General features: G+C 38.2%; 1 protein-coding gene and 1 pseudogene across 2 annotated transcripts; both read right to left on the bottom strand.

Moving 5' to 3' along the window:
- Nucleotides 1-1,090: 1,090 nt before the first annotated feature.
- Nucleotides 1,091-4,415, bottom strand: LOC121756173 (CTL-like protein DDB_G0274487). 2 transcript variants are annotated; one of them, XM_042151645.1, is made up of 8 exons: nt 4,162-4,415; nt 3,359-3,432; nt 2,981-3,076; nt 2,456-2,639; nt 2,099-2,323; nt 1,905-2,021; nt 1,473-1,706; nt 1,091-1,394 (listed from the first exon to the last, which is right to left on the bottom strand). In XM_042151645.1, the coding sequence occupies exons 1-8, from the start codon at nt 4,231-4,233 to the stop codon at nt 1,182-1,184; spliced, it is 1,215 nt and encodes a 404-aa protein (XP_042007579.1). In that variant the 5' UTR covers nt 4,234-4,415; the 3' UTR covers nt 1,091-1,181. The 2 variants fall into 2 exon arrangements, with proteins under 2 accessions (XP_042007579.1, XP_042007578.1); XM_042151644.1 differs by having other exon boundaries at nt 2,981-3,432.
- A 6,136-nt stretch (nt 4,416-10,551) lies between these two features.
- LOC121754402 lies at nt 10,552-19,341 on the bottom strand (annotated as a pseudogene).
- Between the last annotated feature and the right edge of the window lie 370 nt (nt 19,342-19,711).

Genomic DNA, 19,711 nt, shown 5'->3' with positions numbered 1-19,711 from the left:
ACATTAGATGCATATCTATTTATGATTAAAACTATTAAATATTGATTAAAACTAAATTGGCGTCGGCATATCTTATTGATTAAATATTCGACACTATCAAATATTAATTAAAACTATTAATTTTTATTATTTAATAATTTTAATAATTTTAATATTCGACACTATTCGACATATCTCAACAGTAGATGAAGCACATTAACCTTAGAGCATCTCCAATGGCGGACATCCTGTCGGACATCCGCGACGGGCGACCGGACGTCCGGGCGACGGGCGGGCGGACGTCCGCCATTGTGGCATGGGTCGGACGTCCGGTATTTATTTTTTTATTTATTTATTAAAACTCTATATATACGGCTCGTTGAACCTCATTTCATTCGCACCACTTGTGTTAACGCGGAGTGAGCCGAGAATGTATGACTATGTATTTTTTCTTTTTTGTATGATTATGTATTTTTTCTTTTTTATTATGTAATTTTCCCGTAATTCGTGTCAAAATTACAATTCCGTTTCATAATTAAATAATTGTGATTTTTTTTAATTGCGGGAAGTCCTAGTGGGAAGGGCGATGGGAAAGGCGGATTGTGCAGGGGAAGTCCTAGTGACGTGGCATTGGGATGGAAGTCCTAGTGACGTGGCATGAGGTGTTTTTGGGAAGTACTAGTGGATGTCCGAGTGGGACATCCGTGTATTGGAGATGCTGTTAGCCGTGATACCTCTACCATCCTTGGGAAACTATCATAAATACAAACACAAATATGTAGGCCAGTAGAGGTAGGTGCTATTCCCTCCGTACCATAAAAATATGGGCAATAGATATGACACGTGAATTAAGATAAAATTAGTAAAGTAAAAAAGATGAACAGAATGGTATGGTAAAGTAAGAGAGAAGAAGATAATGATAGTTAAAGTAGTATTAATGAATAGTGCAACTTACATTATTAATAAATTGATAGTATAACTTTTCAAAATGGAATGCACATATTAAATTGATGATTATGAAATTATTTTCTTTTTTAGTTTTGGTGTCTGAATAATTGAACCCAAATATCAGAGGGCCATTATGCTATGCTATTTTAAGAAAACAGGGATATAATGTGACAACATTTTATACAAGTTCGGTGATCAGTTACATGAAGCCATATTTAAATATACAGACGTACGTAATTTTATATAAAATCAAGTCAAGCAAGTCCTGCTTCTTCCTGTATTTGGTCTATTCTATTTGCTAATACTTGTCTGGCACGAGCACTTCTGTGCTGCAGGCGTTGATGTAGTTTTTCCGATATCTGGGCGAAGAATGCTGCATCCCATCTGCTTATTAACGAAGGATCTTCTGCATAACAGATATAAATCGATGTAACTGCACTTTCCACGACCACCATGGCCAGTCCAACCTGCAAACCATATATAAGAAACCAGTAAGCAGGCAAACCAAATGCAATGCTTGTCACTGTCAAAAGCTGCTTCCTTACCAAGATCATACCCATCAACATGGCAGTAGAGCCCACCATAACCACCCTCTCTGGATGCTTCATCCTAGTCCAGATTGCTGCACATGTTCCTGATATCAGCCCGCCCAATACTGTGCCCATGAACAAAACAGCACCTGAACAATCGTATGCTATAAGTGCCTCCACACCGGTGGACTGGAACAACTCCCACGCATCTTTCGCTGAGTGATTAAAGCTTTTCCCGTAAACACCAATCTGGATGAGATGCCGAATCCATGTTTAGGTAGGTATCCAAGTGTAATCTCAATTTACAAATTAAGAATTATTAAGTTCCACTCCTGTACATATTATCCTCACAATTTCCCCAAGTAACGAAAAAAGTGAGGCAAATTAAAGGATTTATTGTCTTCTGTAGGTAGTTGTTATTGCTAGCATAGACGTACTCGTTAGTACCTGGACATAAGCATACTTATTAAACCAGCGAACCAGAAACTCTACTAAATGGAACAAAAAATCAACACAGCAGAGCAGACACTCATTGTTGCCAATTTTTGACCGCAATCCTCTGATCTGTAAATTCCATCAAACAAATTATTGATGGTAACAGGCAATCGAAGTGAAACTACATATGGTTTAAATGTGCTCACCTCCCACCGTAGAGTTCGAATAGCAGCAGTAAAAAGTGATCCGTAGCATATACTACCAAAAGAAGTAGTGACAGCATGTTGCAACGAACTCATAACTAGTTTGGGAGGCATTGACGATGCTTCTCGACCACCATGGATAAGAACAAGAAAAACCATACCCGAAACAACGACGTGGACAATATTACAGAGAACTGCACCAGTCCAAAACAAACTCACTGACAGAACCTGTAAATGCATGTCGTAGGACCAATAATATGTTATAAGATGAGTAGATGAGAGCTTAACTAGTTCACAACCCTAGAAAAGCTGAAATACATATATATATAATATTTATAGAGCAAAAACTTGCCAGCTCACCACAAGAAGCCACCAGAGACCACTATCCCCGATGCCTAAAGCAATAACCCCAGCTGCACCAAAAGACCACAGGGCTAGCCACAAAAGCATTACAAGCATGAAAAGGCTAGCTACTCGTGTGACCTCAGGAAGGTCCCAGACCATCTGTACTGCTCTTTGTAGTACCAGCATGGTAAACGGGAGCCTGGAAGGAGAGAAGAGAAACAGGATCAAACCATGCATATAATGTCAAATCCTTGCTATAATCATTAGAAATATACACAAATTGAAAATGATAAAAAAATCCTTGAAATGTTTCAGAATATTAAAAATCTCAAAAAAAAATCATTAGAAATATACACAAATTGAAAGAGGAAAACTTTAATATTAATACTTGTACTTAAAGAAAAGAAAAGGATTTTGGTTATTACTGGGAAATGCAACAGGCAAGAGCATCTAAACATACTGGGCCCTTATTTTTACCCATTAAAGTTATTGAAAAATCAACAAACACTAAGGTATTAACCACAAGGCCACAATGCTTACCGGTCAATAACAGAGATGACATACAGGAATTGCAATGCAGCACCAATAGCAAAAGCAACACCCCAGAAGAACTGCTCGATCCAGAAACACAGCACACTGATGACAGCAAGATATGTAGTCAATATGTGCACTGAGAACTTCATCATTTGAGTAGCACATGAACCGAGCAAGAATAACCAAGTCCACCCCAAAACTGCACCAACTCCACCAGCCACGGCATACAATGGCCAGTAGTCTTCAGTTAAACCGTCCTTATTCTCGAGAAATCCCATTGTGTATTTATCAATATTTAGCCTATCCAATTGCTTAAACCTATTTAGCCCGAAAACCCCGAGAGCAAAACCTACCACAACCAAATGTGCTATAAATATCACCAACCAGAACACATCCCGCCAGCAACGAGACACTATTTGAGAGATTCCTTGAGAAGATGACTGACTCCCCATGACATTCTGCAGTCCAATTTATAATGTTATCCACATAAACGAGAAAAAAACTGGGGGAGATAAAGAGTACAATTACATCCTGCACTTGTTCATATATCTGCAAGCAAGTGTTGATCATTCACACAGAAATTAATAACACGAATATGTCTAGGTACTGACCCATCATGATCCTTGTTGCAGCTACCAATACAGTCATTTGGTTAGCTAATTAAAATTAATTTTATGATCATATCCATTCAGAGTAAATTCCTGTTATGCACAAATTATTAAAATAAAACAAGAAAAAGTTTAACAAGAGGATCTATAGTGCGTTCTGGTTTTTCCTTGGGGAAATCTAAAGCAGAATCGGCCGGAAATGCAGGAAAAAACCAATTCAGTGATCTGCAAAAACTAACTATACTAGATTCTAAAATTGCCGCCCAACTTCATTTGCATCTAAACCGAGAATTCAACCAAATCGACTTTTTCTTACGAGAACTGTTCCGCTTGCCACGGTCTCCAATCGCTGGCACATCTTAAAATCAATCACAGCAAAATCCACACAGCACAAGCACACAAATTCTCCTAAATCAATAGAATAAGAATAAGATGATTTCACCAAAACATAAACGCCTGCATAGGTCGCCGGATCAAGCACAGTGAAGCAATCGACAAAATTAAACTCTAGATATTAATAAAGCGAAATCCAAACTTATAGTCGCTCCGAAACAACACATAATCTAGCCATTTCCATACCGCTTGCGGTGGTCCGACGGCGGAGTCATAGGAGGAAGAAGACGACGAGGATGAAGAGCGAAAGTCGTTCATTAGGCCACGGCTACCAGGAACTCGGCAAAATCAACGTATATACTGGATCAGAAATTTGTTTGGTAGCGAACATGAGTAGTTTTGCTAGGGTTTAGAAAATTTTGACAGCAAATAGTAGTTTCAGAGGGTGACGGCATTTGCAAAATGGGGAAAGGGAAAATTTTGGAAGTGAAGTGAGGAAAAAACGAAACGGCTATTATTTTAATTTTAGCGATAGATTAGGCAAAAAAAATGAAATTAAAAATGTGAGTGAGTAAACGGCGTGAGTTGCAAGATAGTCGCCACCCTGTTCCTGTGAGTAAGAGCATCCACAACCGTGCTCTTGCCAGCAGCACGGTTGTGGGCCCGGGCGGTACTATTCATGCTTGCTCTCTGGCAAGAGCACAACACCCACAACTGTGTTCTTCCGCAAGGACGAGCACAATTAATATAAAATTCAATTACACAAAAACATTTCCATAATATTAAAATTCATTTAAAACCCACAATAAATATTACAAATGACAAATAAAATTAAACATTGCATAATTAAAATCCTAAAAATTAAAAATTACATAATTAAAATCCTAAAAATTAAAAATTACATAATTAAAATCCTAAAAATTAAAAATGACACTACTCGTTGCCGAATTTCGCCAACATGTGGTTGATTAGGTCTTCTTGTAGTTGATTGTGGATTCGAGTATCGCGCATTGTGTGTCTTGTCTCGATCCTCTGGCCAACCGTCGTATGCTCGCCTCGGCGTAGGGGAGACCTCGCTGTTGAGCTTCCGGCTTCGTCCTCGTCGTAGAAGCTAGCCGCCCTCGGCCCTTCGTCGGCTATAATCATGTTGTGTAATATAATACACGTGAACATGATGTCGGCGATATTATTCACGTACCACAGCCGAGCCGGGGCCTTCACAATGTTGAATCGAGCTTGAAGGACCCCGAAGGCTCTTTCGACATCTTTCCGCGCTGACTCTTGACGCTGCGCAAAAAGAACCCGTCTCGGGTCGTGCGGGTTGTGGAGCGTCTTCACGAACGTCGACCACCTTGGGTAGATACCATCGGCGAGATAGTAACCCATGCGGTATATATTTCCGTTGATGGTGAAGTCGATCGCCGGTGCTACACCATTCATCACATCATTGAAGAGTGGTGACGAATATAGCACATTCAAGTCGTTGTTGGATCCAGCAACGCCGAAATATGCATGCCAAATCCATAGGCGGTAGTCGGCGACCGCCTCAAGGATAAGCGTTGGGCCGCCGCCTTTGTGACCGCTCAAGTGTTGCCCCCTCCAAGCAGTCGGACAATTCTTCCACCTCCAATGCATGCAGTCAATGCTGCCAAGCATTCCGGGAAAGTTTAAATGGATGATGAATGAGAGATGATTTGATGTGATAAATGGATGATGAATGTGTGTATTTATAGATGATTTTGGGGAAAAAAAAATAAAAAAAAAATCAAAAAAATTCAGAAAAAACGGGAAAAAAACGGCCATATTTTTGGGATTTGGAAAATATTTTTTTTTTATTTTTTAGCATTATTTATAATTAAATACCGATTTTTAAAAAATAAAAATAAAAAAAAGTTTAAACACAACGGCTATGCCGTTGACGAATGGGAGCGCGCCACGTGTGCGTCCGCTGGCACGGACGTGCTCGATACATCGAGCAGCGCCGTGCCAGCGGCGCGGCTGCAGCGGCGGCGGTCCTGCGCCTTGCCAACGGCGCGGACGGCGGTGGCGTCTTTCGCCACCGCTGCGGATGCTCTAATGTATGTTGATTTAAAAATAAATAAATAAGACTGAGTAAACGGCGTGATTTGTAAGGAAATGTGAATTGATGGGGAATGAGATGTATACAATGGATTAAAAATGAATTAAATATAAAAAACAAAAAATAAAAATGGGGCTTCGGCTTTGCCAATTGATCGGGCATGGGGGCGAGGCCTTGGAGATGGGAGATAGGCCTAGGGGTGGGAAATTATACCGAAATACCGTAATACCGGACTTACCGTACCGAAAATACCGATTTTTCGGTATACCGCAGTTTCCGGCACGGTATGATACCGTACCGCAGTGTTTCGGTACGGTAACGGTATCAATTTTTCTATACCGCGGTATACCGGTATACTACGGTATACCGAATATTCTGTATACCGTGGTATACAGATATACCGATAGATTATTATATAGATATATTAATATTAAATGTGTTGTAATATATATATTACATTTATATATATTATATTAAAAAAATTTAATACATTAATTAATACAATAAACTTAAACATTCAAATGATAATTTATTCAAACAAATTCAAAATTAACCTGAATTATTTTTTTATCAACTCATCCTATTAAATATAATAAACACAATAGCACATAACACTGAAAGAAGATTGGAAATACGATATCGGGAATATGTTTCAACATAGCACATTTGAAAGAATTTGTATTAACCCACACCATTTAGCATATGATTCTTTGTGTAATGTCATATTCCAAATATACAAAGTAATTAAAATTTTTATTTTATTCTTCGTCCCACTTCATAAAATGTCAATTAAAAATATGTGCAGCTGAAAATGAATCAAATCGTTTAATTAGTGTTTAATTCATTGTATGCTAACTTATTTTATATACTACTTAAATTGAAGGATGAATAAATAGGATACTGATCAGTCATTCTTAATTCTTAAAGAGAAATAAATGTCCAATTTAAATTACTAACTAGTGTCACTCCCGTTTGATGCACGGGTCATTTTAATTTCTTCATATTTATTTCATTATGCGAAATAAAAGTTGTGAAATGATAAACAAAAGAATATTCGACATCCTCTTACTTTGGATTATACTTTTTCAATCACATTAACCCCACATAGCCACACGAGTGCGTTTAAATGCCACCTTTTCTTAAAAATGTCAATACGATCACATTAAAATTTCAACACAAATTTGTGTTGACATTTTAATAAATTGTCTTGACATTTAAATATCAGACTTAAAATTAAAAAGCATTTTAAATCTGTGAAAATATGAATTAACCGTTGAGTTATAACTGCAGGAGCAAGTTTACGTTGCAATAATTAGGTGTTTTGATATATGGATGTTACACTCCATACATTTCTTTTGGTTTGGTTGTTTGTGTATTGTGATTATGCTCAACTATTAATAAAGGTTATCAAATGCAGGGTCATCTTCAACGATTTTTTATGGAATTTTGAGAAATGAAGACAACGTGGTTGCAAGAAATGAAGATAATGTTGTTGATCATGACTTCATAAATTGTTTTAGATTTGAATGTTGAAGTTTTATTAATTTGAATGCTATGAACAAGATTTGATTGTGACGAAGTTTTATTATTTTGGGCTTTTTTAAATAGTTGAACACTTGAATTGTTATTTTAAATATTTTGGACACAATAGGTTTTTTTTCGGTACACCGTAATAACGGTATGGTAACGGTATCAAAAAATATCATACCGAATTTTCGGTATACCGGAATTCCGGTATACCGAAAATTCGGTACGGTATCGGTATTAAATTTTGTCATACCGTACTTTCCGGTACGGTATGCGGTATGGCACGGTCGGTACGGTATACCGTACCGACCCACCCCTAGATAGGCCTCATCCCCACAATGATGACCTAGGAGAGCCGATGAAGGGGCGATAGCTATGCCCTTGCTATCGGCCCCATTGCTAGTGCCCTAACGATTAGTTTTCAATTCAAATTTTCGGTTCAAAAAATACGGTCGTGCAATGTGAAAACTAGTCCCCTAACGATTAGTTTTCAATTCAAATTTTCGGTTCAAAAAATACGGTCGTGCAATGTGAAAAACCGACTTTGGTTATTTTTAGTATTGTACAAAATATTTTGTGATAGATGAAATTATAAAATAAGTGCCTCTTCTAAACTAAACGGAGCATTATTTATAAATAAATATATGCTTCATAAACAGCTAGTGTCATGCAGCTTTGAGGTCATATTACTAATATATTTTAAAATTCAGATTGGCAAATGAACTGAGAAAGTTATTGGTTCATTTGAAGTTTTGGACCACTAATTAAACCATAATATTGTAGGAATATAAGTATAATTCAATAAATATTATACAAAATATATTATTAGAATTTTGTGAATTTAGTATAAAAATATTAAACCTTATGTATGAAAAGTTTTAACATAGTTAAAAGAATATTAAAATTTAATGAATAATAAAATATAACTAAAATTGTGTGGATAATAAATACTCCCTCTATCTCATAAATATAAGGACACTTTCCTTTTCCGTTCGTCCCATAAAATTATTTCATTTCTATTATGGAAAATTCTCTCAAACTAATTACCCAAATACATTAATTTATTTACAACGTACACTACAAGAGTCCACCATTAAACATTAATAATAATATGACTCTCACCATCCACTAACAATATTTTAATTATCTATTTCTTCATCTCTCATACTTTACCAATTATACATTAATTTACGTGATGGTCTAAATGTCCTTTTTTGTACGGATGAAGTATAATTTTATGTACATTTTATAATTAATTATTATAATATATTATTAAATATAAATTATTAGTTAATGTATATATAATTTTAGTACTATATATTCCACGGAGTATAAGAATAGATAAAGTTAAAAGTATTATTTTATAAAAGACTTATTTCTAGTATATATATATATATATATATATATATATATATATGATAAAAAAAAAATTACTACTCCCCCCGTCCCGAAAGAATATGCACTTTGGGTTCGTCACGTGTTTTAATGCAAAATTGGTAAAATAAGTGAGAGATAGAGAGAAAAAGTAAATAAAGTATTGTTAGTGGAGAATGAGTCACACCTCATTAAAGAGAAAAGAGTTTCCAAAATTAAAAAGTGCATATTCTTGTGGGACGCACTAAAAAATAAAGAGTGCATATTTTTGTGGGACGGAGGACGTATTAACTAATAAAGGCAAAGGCAAGTGAATTTAACTTTAAATTCATGACAAAAAAATATTTATAGCATATATTTTGATCTCACTAAGGAGGCGAGCACAAAGAGAGAGAGAGAGAGAGCTAGGGGCGAGACGGCAGTTGCTAGGGGTGTGCATTCGGGTTTTGGTTTGATTTTTCACCCTAACAGAACCGAACCCGAAAAACCGAATTTCGCCTAAAACTAAAACCGAACCGAAACCGAAAACTGAAAAAACGAAAACCGAAAAACCAAAAATCAAACTTAAAAACCCGAACTAAACCGAAAAACTTAAATTATATAAAAAACCGAAAAATTGAAAAACCTTAAACCGAAAACCGAATTAAAAAACCGAAAATCTGGAGAGAAAGAAAACAGTACACAAACTTAGAAATTTTCAACCTACAAAACATAACATGATAAAAATGATAATATCCCTAATCCATATTCAGAATTCAGAGACGTGAGTTTCCAATTAGGGCTTTTACTTGTAGTTATAATTAAATAATAGTAACATATATATAATAAAATAAATAATTAAATAAATTCGGTTATTCGATTTTTTTCTTTGCCCGAACCGAACCGAAAAACCAAAATAACCGAACCGAATTTCAAAATTTTGGTTTGGTTCGGTTCGGATATTCAGTTTCTGGTTTTTTTGCTCACCCCTAGCAGTAGCTGCTGGACTATGGCTTCCGGCAAGACACTACGACGACGACGTACTCATGGTTGGAACGCAACCGGAGAGAAGAAGAGAGAGAGTTAGAACGTTTGATTTGGGGAAGAAGTAAGGAGATGAGAGAGATGAGAGAGAAGAAGTGAGAGAGGAAGTTGTATTTTGAAAATTTTTAATTTTATTAATTTTCTATTTTATTTAATTTTAATTTATTATGCATTAGTATACTAATTAGGTCAAAAATTTACTAATTTTGAGTTGATCCTCAATTTTTTTTAATTTTCAAATTTTTTTTATAAATACCCCCTCCCCCTTTATTTTCACTCCACACACATCTAAACCCTTCATTTCACTCTCTATCCACCGAGTAGACTGTGGCGGTGTTTTTATTTGTTTATTTATAAAATATTTGTTGTATAATTTTCCCGTATCTATAATACAATGAATATTTGGTCCCAATTCTTTTTTTATTTTATTATTATCTCATTTTCTAATTATTTTCAGTCCGATAATTTTAATTCTAATTGAATTAAAATATACAAACAATTGTTAAAATAATTTGAAATGTGGCAAAAAAGTGTCCACTATTGCGGTGGACACTTTTTTGTGGCTGTGGAAAAAAAAGTGGCTTGTCCACTAAAGTGTCCTCCCTATTGTAGACACTCTAACCCCCACAACATCAATTCGTGAAGTTAGCGATGGCAGCCGGCGTCAGTGGCACCAGATTCACCACCAGCTCCGCAGGCAAATCCTTAATCCCCCTCAAATAAAACGTGTAGAACAGCTTAAACGGGAACACTATTTGCTGCAACTTGACCGTGCCGGAAACGCCCTCGAACACACCGGAGCCGCCCGTCATGGCCAGGTGAGTGTCGGAGAGTGTGAGGTACGCACCCTGCACCGAAATGTGGCCGTAATCTCCGAAGTAGAAGCTATAGATCGCCTCGTAACGGTCGGCATTCTGCTCCAAAAAGTGTTGAATTAGCACGCAGAGACCGGCAGTGATCCCTAATCTTTTCCGCAGTTCGCCGGAGTAGAGCTTGTTGGAGAAGGGGGCGAGATCGCCTAGGTTGTTCTGTTCCTTCTGGCTCAGCGCAAGTAGGCAGGGCTACCGCGATCGCGCTCGTTCATCTCTTACATGTACAGCTCCTGAACCTTGGCTGAGACTGTGAGTTATGCTCCTGCAACCTGAATTGATCAAGCTGAAGAGATGAGCTGATCAAGCTGAAGAGAAAGAGCCGTTGGAGCTCGGGTGAAAGATCAAGAAGTGAGGAGCTGGAAATAGCCGTTGGGAGGCAGCGGTTGTAATTGATTCTTGCTTTCGAGAAGTTAGTTAGTTTTCACATTCTTGTAATCACATAGCACATATATAAGCTTGTGATATTGAATCTGCAGAGTAGAGAGAGAACACACACATACACACACACATTTGATAGTAGAAGCCTTGCTTGAGATTAGTCATAGACGTTTCAATTGTAGAGTGTGAGAGTCTTGTTCATCGATTGTGTGAGAGTCTTGTTCATCGATTGTGTGCGAGATCGGCGGTGCAAACCACAACAAGTGGCGTCGTCTGTGGGAAGCGAGTTGAGGGCTTTCTTGATTGGTTTCTAGGTGGATCGAAGTTCAGAAGTTTTGTGTCTAGGCCAATCTTGGTTGTTGCTCACCAGTTGTTCGAGAGATGTCCACAGCCAAGTTCGAGGTAGAGAAATTCACAGGCAGGAATGACTTTGGCCTATGGAGGCTGAAGATGAAGGCAATCCTAATGCAACAAGGGCTGTGGGATATTCTGAGTAGCAGCGGAAATGATGACAAGAAGCCCGAGTTAGATGAGAGAGAGAGAAGGCGAAGTTGCAAGAAATGCAGTACAAAGCCTACAACACTTTGATCTTGAATCTTACATATAGAGTGCCGAGGGAGGTCTCAAAAGAGGAGACAATAGAAGGTGTGTGGTCCAAGTTAGAGTCATTGTACATGACTAAATCTCTTGCCAATCGCCTGCACTTGAAGCAGAAGTTGCTGACCGTCAAGATATCAGACACAAGAAGTATTGCAGAGCAGCTTGAAGAATTCAGCAAATGCATTGATGATTTTGAGAACATTGATGAAGAAATCAAGGATGAGGATAAGGCTTTGATGTTGCTCAATTCCCTGCCTAAAAGCTATGAGCATTTCAAGGATGCAATGCTTCTTGGAAGAGAGTCCAAGATCACCTACGAGGAGGTCCATTCAGCTCTGAAATTGAAGGACTCACGGAGATCTACTACAAAGCAAACTGATCAAGCGGCTGAGAGTTTATATCTCAAGAATAGTGAGAAGAAGGGATCCAAGAAGAAGTTTTAGAAGAAGCAAGAGAAAAAGAAAGGTGAAGGTGAGAAGGAAACTAGAAGCTGTCACTAGTGCAAAAAGCCAGGCCATCTGAAGAAAGCATGTTTTGCTTGGAAGAGAAGGCAAGAACAAAAGAAGGTTGGTGCGGTGGAGACAGCAGATTTGGCCCAGGAAGTAGAGGCCCATGAGGCCTTGAACGTACACACTGGAGTTTCCATTGAAGAGTCATGGATTATGGACTCTGGATGCACTTATCATATTTGTTCTCATAAGTCTTGGTTCCAGAATCTGGGAAGCTCACAAGGATCAGTAATGCTGGGAAATGATCAGATATGTGAAGTCAAAGGGATTGGTGAGATCAAGCTGATGATGAGGGATGGGAGCATCAAGATTCAGACAGAAGTCAGATTTATACCAAAGACCAAGAGAAACCTCATTTCTCTTGGTATACTAGAGTCAAAAGGTTATAAGTTTGAGTCAGAAAATGGTATCGTAAGAGTCACCAAATACTCTAGGATCATTATGGAGGCCAAGAGAAGTAATAACCTATATTATCTGATGGCAGAGACTGTAACTGTAGCAGCTAACATTATTCCGTCAGAGAGTCTGGATTCTTGGCACACTAGGCTCGGCCATGTTGGAGAAAAGGGCATCATGGAGCTGGCCAAGCAGGGTGTGATCAAAGTAGCTGCATTAGAAAATCTAAGCAAGTGTGAGCCATGCATTTTAGGAAAGGCAAAGAAGTTGTCATATGCAACTAGGAAACACATCTCAAATGCTCCTTTTGTGTATGCTCATAGTGACTTGTGGGGGCCTGCTCAAATAGAATCCATGGGTGGAGGTAAGTATTTTATCTCCATCATTGATGACTATAGTAGGAAAGTATGGGTCTATATCTTGAAAGATAAATCTCAAGCTTTTGAAAAGTTTAAAGAATGACATACTAGGCATGAGAATGAGAAGGGAACTGTGTTGAAGTATCTAAGAGCTGATAATGGAGTTTCTTTCTGCTGAATTTGAGGACTTTTGCAAATTAAAGGGAATTAGAAGGCATAAGACAGCACCAAGGAATCCCCAACAAAATGGGTGGCAGAGAGAATGAATAGGACTTTACTAGAGAAAGTAAGGTGCATGTTGTTTTCTTCTGGGTTGCCCAAGAAATTCTGGGCTGAGGCTGTGTCTACTACTGCAACTCTTATCAACAAATGTCCCTCTTCTGCAATCTCTAATGAAATCCCAGATCATAGATGGTATGGGAGTTTAGGAGATTATTCCAGTTTGAAATTTTTTGGGTGTGCTGCATATGCACATGAAGCAGAATAAGCTGGAACCTGGGGCCAAGAAATGTGTAATGCTGGGATACCAGGATGGTGTGAAGGGCTACAGGTTGTGGTGTTCGGAAAAAGATGGCCAGAACATTGTGGTGAGCAGAGATGTAGTATTCAATGAAGAAGAAATGTCATTCAAGAAAAGGAGAATTCTGGTAAGAATGATAATCCTGATTTGCAGAATTTTGAAGTAGGAGGGAGCTCCAACAGATCAGATATTGATGAAGACACTGAGATCATGGAAAATATGGAAGAATGTGGAGCTACTGAGCTTCAACCAACTAACAACAACAATGATCAACAACCAGTAGCTGAGAATCAGATGCCAAGAAGAAATCCAAGGAGAAATAACAGATTGCCTGACAGATTTTCAGACTATGATATGAGTTTCTTTGCACTATGTATATCTGAAGAGTTATTGTTTGCAGAGCCATCAACATATGAAGAGGCCATTAAGTGCAAGGAAAGTCAGAAATGGATCAAGGCAATGAGGGAAGAAATATAGTCTCTGCTGAAAAATGGTACTTGGATCTTGGTGGATAACCTAGGAACTCAGAAACTTATTAGTTGTAAGTGGATCTTCAAGAATAATGAAGAAGTGGCAGAAATTGAAAGCATCACGTTCAAAGCTAGGCTGGTAGCCAGGGGATTCACACAAATAGAAGGGATTGACTACACAGAAGTTTTCTCTCATGTGGTGAAGCACACTTCTATCAGGATTCTATTAGCTTTGGCTGCTCATTTTGATTGGGAATTGCATCAAGTCGATGTTAAGACATCTTTCCTACATGGAGACCTGGAAGAAACAATATACATGGTACAAACAAAGGGTTTTGAGAAGCCTGGAGAAGAGCATAGAGTTTTTATGTTGAAGAAAAAAGTCTGTATGGTCTCAAACAGAGTTGTAGGCAAGGGAATAAGAAGTTACATGAATATATGGAGACAATGAAATTTGAAAGATCAGGCTTTGACAGCTGTGTTTACATGAAGAAGAGAGAGGGAAAGATAGTTGCTTTTCTGCTATTGTATGTAGATGATATTGTAGGGGTTGGCAGCGGAAGCGTGCATGGAATTGATCACATAATAATTCTGATCTATTTAGAAGATTATTTAGACAAAATCTATTCGCGTAATTCTCACGTGTATCATGCTCATAACTTGAATTTAAACATGCTTTAGCGCAATTAACACCTAAAACATGCTTACTATGGAGTTAGCCAATTTACCTCGTTGATTCTCCAAAGAATCGAAGATAGCTAGCACCTTCTCCACGTGAAGATCTTGAGTACTAAACCACAGATCTTCTGACCGGTTCCCGAACTGTAAACTGATATTGGGCTGATCTCACCAGAATACTAGGATTCGAATAAAGAAGACAGAATTCCCTCACGGAGGAGAGCTGAAAATCGTCCCTCTTCCAGACAGGGAGGGGGACGAAAATTCTATGAAAATAATAAGTGTATTTTCTGTCTCCTTTATTCTCCTATTTATATTAAGTCACATATTGGGCCAAGTCAGGGATCTATGGAAGAATTTGGATATGGCATCCCCCAATTAGCTTTTTTACTAATTAAATTGAACCCACAACTTAATATAAGCTTATATTAGAATATTACGAGCAGCCACTACAGAAGTAATATTGCACTGCCCATCCAAACCCGAAATTACAAGTATTCCGGGTTTCCATTTGTTTGTCGTTCATTTCTCGTGCTTAAGATAGAAACGTCCATTAATTAATTAAGGTCTGCTATGGACTTAATTAATTAACATATTATTAACTCCAAGAGTGGACTTAGCAAGAAACGTTTATTTATTATTCATAGAGTAATCAATTCTCCAACTAGCTAGGTTCCGAATAATAAAACCTTGTTTCGAGCTCCTCTTTTGGATGTTATCACACGAGACTCACCTCGCGCACGATTCAATATAATAGCAATCCTAGCACCGCTAGATATTAATCAACACTACCCAATATACCAGGATTCTTGGGTTGCGAAAAACCCGCACAATTTGGTAAGTCAAAGTAGTGCATAATCAATACCGTATGCTCAATGCTAACGTACATTGATTAAGAAATTAATTATCAAGACCTCGTCTTTCAGTAGATAGCATAAAGACTCGTCTTGCTGTTAGATCCAATTCAGTGCTATACCACACCAATGTCATCTTATTTCAGTAAGGCTTAGAAATATGCGGACTGACATTGCAACCTTTCACGATAGGTAGTCTAGGCCTATCTAGGTTGTGAAATTCTTATTTTTCTTTGTTCAGAACTGACCGTGTTACCTTAAAGTGAACGACGCCCACAATCGGTCTACTAAAATAAAGAGTTAGACTTTGTTACATTGCTCATACATTTAAATATGTAATAAACATCCATTAAATGTAAAACATAACAACATTATGACAAAAAATAATCTGTTGCATCCATTGGAAAATAGAATATAGATTTTTACAGTATTCAATCACTCGAAAGGTGATTTCTAGTTTACAAACTCTAACAATCTCCCACTTATACTCAAAACAGCTTTCGAGTATACAATATAATTGTGCACTACGTCTAATTCTCCCACTTATATTGAAAGCGAGTTGACGTCTTGAATGAGTTGAACTCCCATCCCTTCAACATGGCGCTCGAACGGTTTTACCGCCAATGCCTAAGGATCTGCCAGGTTATTCTCTGACGCAATCTTGACCACTTGTATGTCTCCTCTTCGCACTATATCTCTAATGATATAATACTCCCTCTCTATGTGTTTGCTCGCTTTGTGAGCCCTTGGTTCTTTCGAGTTTGCCACAGCACCAGAATTGTCACAATAAATGGTGATGCTTTTGGGCAGATTCGTAACCAAACCTAAGTCCATAAGGAAGTTCTTGAACCATACAGCCTCTTTTACAGCCTCAGAAGCGGCCACATATTCGGCTTCCATGGTAGAGTCCATGATGCATTTATGCTCACACTCTTCCAAATTACGGCTCCACCTCCTAAGGTGAACACATATCCAGAAGTAGATTTTCTCGAGTCCTGATTAGCTTGAAAATCTGAGTCAGTATATCCCAAATGACAAAGCTCAGTTGCATTGTAAACTAGAGCATAGTCCTTAGTCCGTTTAAGGTACTTGAGTATGTTCTTTACGACAGTCCAATGTCCTTGGCCCGGATTCGACTGATATCTTGCCACCATGCCAACAGCAAAGCAAATATCAGGCCTTCTACAAAGCATAGCATACATGACAATTTCAACTGCTGAATCAGGCCTTGTACAAAGCATAGCATACATGAGACTTCTCATCTCTTCTATCTCAGATGGCGCTTTGGGGCACATCTCTTGAGATAGATGGATGCCATGTCTAAAAGGTAAGAAACCTTTCTTGGCATCTTGCATGCTAAAGCGACTAAGTACAGTGGTGATGTAAGGTTCTTGAGATAAGCACAACGACCTCTTCTCACGATTCCGAAGAACCTTGATCCCGAGGATATGTCCCGCGTCTCCCATATCCTTCATCTCGAACTGGTTCGACAACCAAGTTCGTACTGATGACCACATCTTTTTATTGTTTCCAATTAGAAGAGTGTTATCTACATATAAAACTAAGAACACAACATTCCCCTTTTCAACCTTCTTGTAAATGCAGCTTTCATCTGGTCACTTTTCGAATCCAAACTTATGAGCAGTCTGATCGAAGCACTGGTTCCATGATCTAGATGTTTGCTTGAGGCCATAAATGGCCTTCTTAAGCTTCCAAACCATGAGATCCTTTCCCTTCACGGCATATCCTTCGGGTTGTTCCATGTAGATGGTCTCCTCAAGAAATAGGCAGTGTGGTGTATTTGATGATTTGCACAAGGCCAGATGTTGCACATGCTATCAGTGTGGCTAGTAGATATATGGCTGATCCGGGCAGAGGGCATTGGAATGTTTTGAAATGGATCCTAAAATATCTAAAGGGTTCAGTGAATGTGGGTCTGAAGTTTGGAGATGGAGCTTGGTTAGAAAAACATGAAATTCCTGAGGGCTTTTGTGACTCAGATTATGCGGCTAATCTGGACAACAGGAAGTCTCAAAGTGGCTATGTATTCACTCTATATGGAGCAACAATAAGTTGGAAGTCAAACTTGCAGTCTGTGGTTGCTTTGTCCACAACAGAGGAGGCTGAGTATATTGCACCAACAGAGGCTGCAAAGGAAGAAAAATGGCTGCAGGGAATTCTTGAGGATTTTGACATTCATGTAGAAGGAGTGAAGATAAATTTTGATAGTAACTCAGCCATATGTTTGGCAAAACACCATAAGTTTCATGAGAGGAGTAAGCATATTGACATTAGAAGGCACTTTATCAGAGATGAAATTCAGAATGGGAGGATAAATGTTGTGAAGGTTCCTACCGAGGATAATGCTTCAGATATGTTAACTAAAGTCTCTACCAGTTTCAAAATTCAAGCATTTCTTGGAATTGGTAGCGGTTGTGGAATGTTGAGCTTCTGGGAAAAATTGAGAATGGAGTTAGATATTGATCTGGTTTGCAGGATCAAGGTGGAGGATTGTGAGTTATGCTCCTGCAACCTAAATTGATCAAGCTGAAGAGATGAGCTGATCAAGCTGAAGAGAAAGAGCCGTTGGAGCTCGGGTGAAAGATCAAGAAGTGAGGAGCTGGTAATAGTCGTTTGGAGGCAGTAGTTGTAACTGATTCTTGCTTTCGAGAAGTTAGTTAGTTTTCTCATTCTTGTAATCAAATACCCCATGGTATAAGCTTGTGAGATTGAATCTGTAGAGTAGAGAGAGAACACACACATACACACACACATATTTGATAGTAGAAGCCTTGCTTGAGATTAGTCATAGGCGTTTCAATTGTAGAGTGTGAGAGTCTTGTAATTGTGAGCTAGATCAATAAACTCCGATTATCTTCTCCGTGGATGTAGGCAACCTTTGCGGAACCACGTAAACCCTTCGTGTGCTTTATTTTCTTGTTCATCGATTGTGTGCGAGATCGGCGGTGCAAACCACAACAGAGACATCGCAAATTGTTCAGTTTTCTTAGAAATTATCGCAGATCTGTTTTAAATTCGTAATCAATTGAACAAAATCAGGACCGAAATCTAGGGAATTGTTACATGGAGGTGAAGGATCAGGCTTGGGTTTGTTCCAGAAGGAGAAGAATGCTTGGGGCGTGAGAGGCTTGGAAGATCTGGCGCAGCAAATGGATCTGATCAGATTTGGAGCATTGAAGATGTTGCAGGTTGAAACGGATGTGAAGAAACGAAGATTGGGGATGAAATTAACGATGGAAGGGAGAGGTTCAGGGTTGATAGTAAGAGCTTTAGGGCATCCACATCCTTGAGAGCATGAATGTCGGCCCGGACCTACTTTTATTCATTTTTTACTCCCTGTACTTCGGCAAGAGCACAACACTCTCACCCATGCTCTTCCGCAAGAGCATGCTCAAGGGTCTCATCATTCTATTATTCAATTTAAATACTTCAATTACTAAAATATTTTCACAATATTAAAATGCATTAAACATACTCGAAATACGATTACAAATTACTAAACAAATAAAAATTACATAATTAAATTCCTAAAAATTAAAATTACATAATTAAATTTATAAAATTAAAAAAACCCACTTCTCGTGGCCAAATTTCGCCCAAATGTGTTGAATTAGGTCTTGTTGTAGCTCAATTTGGGATTTGGTATCGCGCATTGTGTGTCTTCTTTTTTCTCCTCTCGCGCACCGTCGTATGCACACCTCGACGGGTGGGAGAGCTTGCGGTTGAGCTTCCGGCTTCATTCTCGTCGAAAAAGTTAGCTGTCATCGGTCCGTCGTCTACTATAATCATATTGTGCAAGATAATACACGTGTACATGATGTCGACAATTTATACTATCAAAAGGGACAGTTGGATGAAAAGACATTTTTACCCTTTTTGGAGGGAAAATGAGAAGCTGACTGTGTAATCTTTATTTTCTATATTTATTTTACAATCTTCCATAATAAAAGTTAATATTGGACCAAATGATTGTCCAATACAATGACAGACAATAGATAGCTTCCCAAACAAGATTGAAATCTCTATAAAATACTAGTCCATTATACTCCTTCCGTCTCATAGTAGATATCACACTTTCCTTTTTAATTTGTCCCACAAAAGATGTCATATTTCCTCTTTTAAAAAAAGTTCCTTC

This window comes from Salvia splendens, chromosome 11 (assembly GCF_004379255.2).
Source record: "Salvia splendens isolate huo1 chromosome 11, SspV2, whole genome shotgun sequence".
In the NCBI taxonomy this organism is placed as follows: domain Eukaryota; kingdom Viridiplantae; phylum Streptophyta; class Magnoliopsida; order Lamiales; family Lamiaceae; genus Salvia; species Salvia splendens.
Note: the sequence above shows the minus strand (reverse complement) of the source record. Positions and strands in the feature narration are given on the sequence as shown.